Source organism: Pantherophis guttatus, chromosome 1 (assembly GCF_059756535.1).
Source record: "Pantherophis guttatus breed Tessera chromosome 1, ASM5975653v1, whole genome shotgun sequence".
Taxonomy (NCBI): Eukaryota; Metazoa; Chordata; class Lepidosauria; order Squamata; family Colubridae; genus Pantherophis; species Pantherophis guttatus.
Window position 1 is genome coordinate 115,674,621 of NC_142063.1, and position 6,755 is coordinate 115,681,375.

General features: G+C 35.0%; 1 protein-coding gene across 1 annotated transcript; it reads right to left on the reverse strand.

Annotated features, from left to right (window-relative positions):
- Positions 1-119: 119 nt before the first annotated feature.
- Positions 120-1,070, reverse strand: LOC148116540 (olfactory receptor 5J3-like). Its single transcript, XM_087884518.1, has one exon. The coding sequence runs from the start codon at positions 1,068-1,070 to the stop codon at positions 120-122; it is 951 nt and encodes a 316-aa protein (XP_087740644.1).
- Between the last annotated feature and the right edge of the window lie 5,685 nt (positions 1,071-6,755).

Below are 6,755 nucleotides of genomic sequence, written 5' to 3' on the forward strand. Positions count from 1 at the left end.
ATACTCCCTTAAAATGAAAGGAAGACAAATTCATTCAAGTAGCCTTCCAAGTATAAATATGTCAGGTAATTATTAATGTACACAAATATTCCTCTATATTTCTATATGTTACTGTAGTTCTAAGGGTATTCAGTGTTTGGTATAAAAAAGGAATGCAACTTTTTTTCCAGAATTTTTCTGAAGGCAACTTTTACCTCCTGGTTCCTCAGGCTGTAGATCAAGGGATTGAACATTGGAGTCACTATTACATACAACACAGAAGCTATTTGATTTGTGTAATGAGACTTGCCAGGTTGTGCATAAACAAAGCCAGCACATCCGTAGAAAATAGTGATGACCATGAGGTGAGATGTACATGTGGAAAAGGCTTTCCTCCGAGCCTTGGCAGAGCGCATCTTTAAAATGGTGATCAGGACATAAGTGTAGGATGTGAGAATAGCCAGGATTGTTGCTATTAAAGTGAAGCCAATAAATACTAATTTCAACGAATTATTTAAACTGATATCTGAACAGGCAAGTTGTAATAGTGCAGGACCCTCACAGAAAAAATTCTTAATGATGTTTGATCCACAGAAGAACAACCGAGATGCAGGAATGATATGCACTAAAGAATGTAGGAGCCCAATAATGTAAGAAATGACTACTAGTTGAACACATTTTATTTGGGACATGATGACCAAGTAGACTAGAGGGTGACAAATGGCTACATAGCGGTCATAGGCCATGAGAGCTAGGAGGAAACACTCTGCAGTGGAAAATGCACCATAAAAGTAAATCTGAGTAAAACAACCTACAAAAGAAATATCTTTTTTCTCTTTTAAAAGATGGCATAGGAACTTTGGGGTGATAGCTGATGAACAGCAGATATCCACAAAGGATAAGTGAGTGAGGAAAAAGTACATTGGTGTGTGGAGTTGAGGACTGATCCTGATTAAGACAATCATGCCCACATTTCCCAACAAAGTGATCGCATAAAGGATAAAAAATGTCACAAAGAGGATGAGTTGCAAGTGTGGATCATCAGTCAACCCTCTGAGTATGAATTCTGACACCCGTGAACTGTTTCCCATTGAATCAGAGAAGTTCTGTGGAAACTGAAAGAATGCAGCAATCAGAATATGGTATCTGACCAATGGAAAGATGCAAACAAAAATAAGATATTCATGATGAGAAATGAATTATGATTTCAATCAAAATCAAATTGAACCTGATTAAAATTCAGCTTAAAAATCACCCAGTGTGGATGCAGAAGGATGAGAATGTACAATAGAGCATCCACACAGGGTAGATTTCTTCATTCTGTACGTGACCAAAGATACAAAGCATTGAACTTGACATGCTGAAAGAACACATGGACCAAGAGTGAAAAACCATCTTCCTAGGTAGGTGTATCAATAATATTTTCCCCCTTCCTTATTATTACTGAAAAACAAGCAAATTTCATGGAGATGAGAGGCTAGTTTGTGATCTAAAGGGTTATCAATGAAAGAAAACTAAAAATTTGGTCCTGCGAAAAGAAAATGGAATGATTAAAGGGAAACCTTCAGGTTATTATTTTTCTATTCCTCAATTAGCTGAAAAATAGTGGGGGGAAAAGAAAATAAATACATTTCCCAATCATCCCAGAATGATATAGCATAGTAGTTTATCAGTACTTTATGTTGGAATTATGTTTAAAAAGAAGGTTTTCTGTGTTTTTAATACCGAGTTTTAAAATATTCAGACTAGTCTGATAAAACCCAGAAAATCCCAAGCAGCCTAAACTTACCTATTGACTCTGATCTCAGTGACATCTACAATAGCATTCCTTCTTTTCTGGATGTATGTGGATTGCTTCTATATGAAATGAGTTAGGAAATTCTTTGCTTCCTGGAAGAAATGCAGATATCTTCCAGCTCCAGGTCTTCTTAATTTGGTCATAGAATTTTCTTGGCTGTTTTTTGATCTTAGTTTGTGCAAGAGATCCTAAAGCTATTGGGAAACCTTGCTATTCCCTAAGTACTCCCGATCTTAAACAAATACTTTCTATTAATTCTCATTAATAGATATTGGAGCTGCATTGCAACTTTTTAATATTCAATTATAAATCTGATTGAAAATTTTAGCTTATTTTTGAGAAGTTGCAATATATTTGAAATAATGTTAGTTGAAGTATGCCAATGGACATCTACAATTTTCCTTATATGACACAATGATTTCAACCATTGACTTGTTCCCACTGTTATTAATTATTGTATATGTTTCTTTGTATTTGTTTGTTTCTTATTATCTCTCAAGTGTTATAATGGAAGTTTGAATGGTCATATATCAAAGATGGCGTACCTGAGACTGACTCAAGGCTATCTATTGATGAAGGAGCATTTGTGTGTGTGTGTGTGTGTGTGTGTGAAAGATTTTTTTTAAAGTATTTGGAAAGAAAGAAAGAAAGAAAGAAAGAAAGAAAGAAAGAAAGAAAGAAAGAAGGAAAGAAAAAGAAATATAGAAAATATCTTGATTACTTGCTTCTAAGTAAAGCCCACACGATTTGGCAACCTCACCAAACTGAAGAGGAAAACGGAAATGTACAGAAGAAAATAAATGGAGGCCAAAACTCGACTTAACCGGTCTTTAGGGACAGCTTACAAAGTATGAGGAAACTTCATTACTTTGTAAACATCACCCAGAATGATGAACAACATATTGTGGGGCTCCCAATTAAACTTTACTGAAATATGCACCCAGCAAGGCAATTTGAGAATGAGTATTGTGAGAAAGCTAGAAATATAAAACGTTTAGTGTAGAATACTAACCTGGGTAAAGCTGTATTTGTCTCTACATGTTGCGTGTATAAGAAGAATAAGTACCACTAGAGATTTTATTTATTTATTTATTTATTTATTTCATCAAGCATGTATTTCATGACAGATACAGGTATAAATATAATTATAAATACATGACAAGGATACCAATAAAAGAAAACATTAGGACAGAAACGGTAGGCACACTGGTGCACTTATGCCCCTCAAAGTCTTCTTTCTCATCCTCTGAGGAAAAAAATGGAATTAAAGCATCAAGGTCCAAGACCACATCAGTAAATCCACCTTTTCAAGATCTTATGATTGCACAGGTCTGACTAGAAAGATAGATATCTCTGCCTACCATCCCGGTGTGACTGGGATATCACAAGGAATCCACATTCAGCTGTCAAGCAGTTTCCCAAATTGCACGAAAGGCAGTGTGAGGAAGAAATCAATGAAATGTACCCGGGAATATTTGATTCCCAGTTCATATTCACCAAGCTAATTTTTACTAGGCAGCAATGTAAGAGCTGTTGGAGAAGACTGAGTCAGAGATGGTGTCTTGTGACAAAGCTTGCTAATCTGCAGATACTTACTCTTGTTTAAAGTTACGGGTAGTCCTTGATTTACGACCACAATTGAACTCAAAATTTCTGTTGTTAAGTGAGACATTTGTTAAGTGGTTTTTGCCCCATTTTATGACCTTTCTTGTCACATTTTTGTTAAGTAATTCATCACAGTTGTTCAATTAGTAACAAAGTGGTTAAGTGAATCTGGATTCCCTGTTGAATTTGTTTGTTAGATGGTCATAAAGGTTATCATATGACCATGGGATATTGCAGCCGTCATAAATATGAACCAGTTGCCAAGCATCTGAATTTTGATCACATGACCATGCGGATGCCACAATGATGATAAGTATGAAAAAGGGTCATAACTCACTTTTTTCAGGGCCATTGTAACTTCGAATAGTCACTAAATGAACTGTTGTAAATCAAGGACTATCTGTATTCTCATTAACTTTTCATCTCCACTTCTCACCATAAGATAAGAATAATAGTAACAGTAATAATTTATTAAAGTTGATTCTTGTAACAGTTGAATGGAGCATTTGCCTGCTGACATCATGACATTCTCTAATGTCCTCATGTTCTAAAATAATCCAAAGAACACTTTCCTGGAAAATGTGATTTTTAAGATGCCTTTTCTTGGAATAATAGCTATAGATCCCTTATTTTACAACAGATAAAAAAGAAAGAATTCTACCAATGTGTATTTTTCTTGCCTTGAAATCCACTTCTTGGACTTATCCTCCTTTTGCTATCCTTCCATCCATTTTTTCATATATTCCTCACTGTATTTTCACACCTTCCTGATCATTGACAACAGATGGCTCTCAACCTTAGGTGGGTGATCCTAACATTAAGGGGAGAAAAATCTCCCTAAGGTTGGGATGGCTACCAAAAAGAACAGCTGGAATGGAGGAATCTTTAACTTTCCTTCCTTCCTTTCTTTTAATTTTTTTTTTTATTATGACACATTAAGACAATACAAAACATACAACATTTATATACATAAACTCTTTTCACAGCTTTTTAACTTTCCTTCCTGGTTGGAATACCTAGTGCAGGGGGATTTTACAATTTGGGAGCTAACAAAGTTTTGACTTCTATATAAAAATCTATTGGTGTCCATATTGTTCCTGTGATATAGTTTTTCTAAATCTAAGTCCTGGGTGGTTAGCAAGCAAGCCCATGCATTGTGAACTGAATTCCAAGTAATCTTCAGTGGTAATCCTAAGTAAATGATATTATGATAATATTTTATACAAATTAATGAGAGTTGAGTAACTGATGTTAGAACAGCCTGCTCTTGGAATAGTTGCATCTGATCCAGCAGCCAACTCTAGGCAAAAAATGCCCCTGGCCATGGCTTCCATTTTGAAGCAGGATTCTTGAAAAACCATCTCCTTTTTCAGTAGTGTAATACAATTCAGAAGTCTTTTGAAGCACCTGGAAGATTTCATTTCCCTGGTTCATGGAACCCAGATTCTGCAGCACCTAAAATGCACTCAAGTCTCAGGATGAAGTGGCTGCAAGCAAGAACTAAGCTGAGAGAGCACCAAGGATTCCAAAACTCAGCCCACTAGATTTCTGACAGGAACCCCTCCCCCATTTTTTATCTGATTAGGTCTGGTAATAGAGACCAGTCCATTACCTTTTCTCCAATCAGTCATAGTGGCGTATGGTCTTATTGGGGATCCAAAAGTTTAATTCCATTATCAAAAACCTTCCTGGATAGAATTTTGTTCTGAACTCTCCTGCTATGTGTGTGTGTGTGTGTGTGAGAGAGAGAGAGAGAGAGGGAGGGAGGGGGGAGAGAGGGAGAGGGAGAGGGAGATGGGAGATGGGAGATAGGGAAGGACGGGAAAAAAGAAAGCTATAAAACATTCTTTTGTTGAAGGAAGAAAAGAGCAACTTTTTCTCCATTCTTATCATTTTTATTACCATTTTAGCTTTTCTAAAAATGATTCCCATTTACTGGGTATTAAAAAGTACATAGGTGTCACTAAATGTATATCCCTATCCTGTTGCAAGAGTATATTAGCTGAAATCAAAGGAAGTATGGGTAAAATTCTGTAAGAACAATTACATTTTATTTATTTATTTATTTATTTATTTATTTATTTATTTATTTATTTATTTATTATTTTATTTTATTTTATTTTATTTTATTTTATTTTATTTTATTTTATTTTATTTTATTTTATTTTATTTTATTTCTATACCGCCCTTCTCCTGAAGGACTCAGGGCGGTGTACAGCCTGATTAAAAGGACAAGACAAAACAAAATTTAAAATTATTAAAATTATTAAATGATAGGCTCAATTTTATAACCCCAAATTTAAAATCCCATTTTAAAAACCAATTAAAATCTTTACATTGATAGCCCAGCCTGGCGGAACAACAAGGTTTGTTACATTCTGCTCTGGTAACCAAAATGAACATAACAATACTTCAGCATGGATGTTATCAGCAAAAATATGAAATGGCTAAGAAATTATTTGAAATACATCGTGACTGGCCTGTGACTTTGCCACTAACCATATGGTAACCCTTGTGTGGAAATCTGAGTGACCAGAGTGGGGAATTTCAATGAAGAGTGATATAGATATACATAAATAATACATAGAGTGATATTTCAATGCATGTCCCTGTTGAACAAAGGTCTGTGGGCAGGGGTGAGTTCTACTTACTTTTATTACCGGTTCGCAATGGGAGCGCGTCTCTGTGCATGCGCAGATCGTCAATTATGACATCCGGTGGGTGGGCGGAGCCTCCTGACACTTTTACTACTGGTTCTAAAGAACTGGACAGAACTGGGAGCAACCCACCACTGTCTGTGGGCACTAAATCACTGGGATTACTTGGGTGGGAAGGCTGCAATTTAGGATTTTGCATGAAGCAGCCACTGAATGGTTCTTGAAAGAAAATGCATAACTAGACATCAGATAAAATCATCTAGGCCATCATTGAATATACTCTATTACTAAAAGAAATAAGAGATTTATATCACATAAATTGAAGCAGCATTTATTGAGTCAAAATATCAGAGGAGACAGGCTAGTTCAGACTTTGGTTGAAACCATTTTTCTTTAACATGGATGTTTAAAATTACAGTCTTTATGATTACAAAACAATCCCAGTTTGGTTTTAAATATGTATTATATATTTATATTACATTATATATATGTCACCATCTTTAACATTTAGCAATTAGATTCCATTAATTGGTTTTATGAAAAATATAATATCTTGGATAAATATTTAAATATGAAAATTTTTGTTGTCAAAATATCGGAGCTAAATTGCAATAGTCCCTGAAATGATAGTAAAACTAATTCAGTCAAGTAGTTTTCCAAGCAGAAATGTGTCAGATAACCATACTGTTAATATACACATATTTGCTTCTATATTT

Excerpts from the sequence above, each read along its gene's own strand:
- LOC148116540 (XM_087884518.1), bottom strand. The coding sequence starts at position 1,070 with ATGGGAAACAGTTCACGGGTGTCAGAATTCATACTCAGAGGGTTGACT.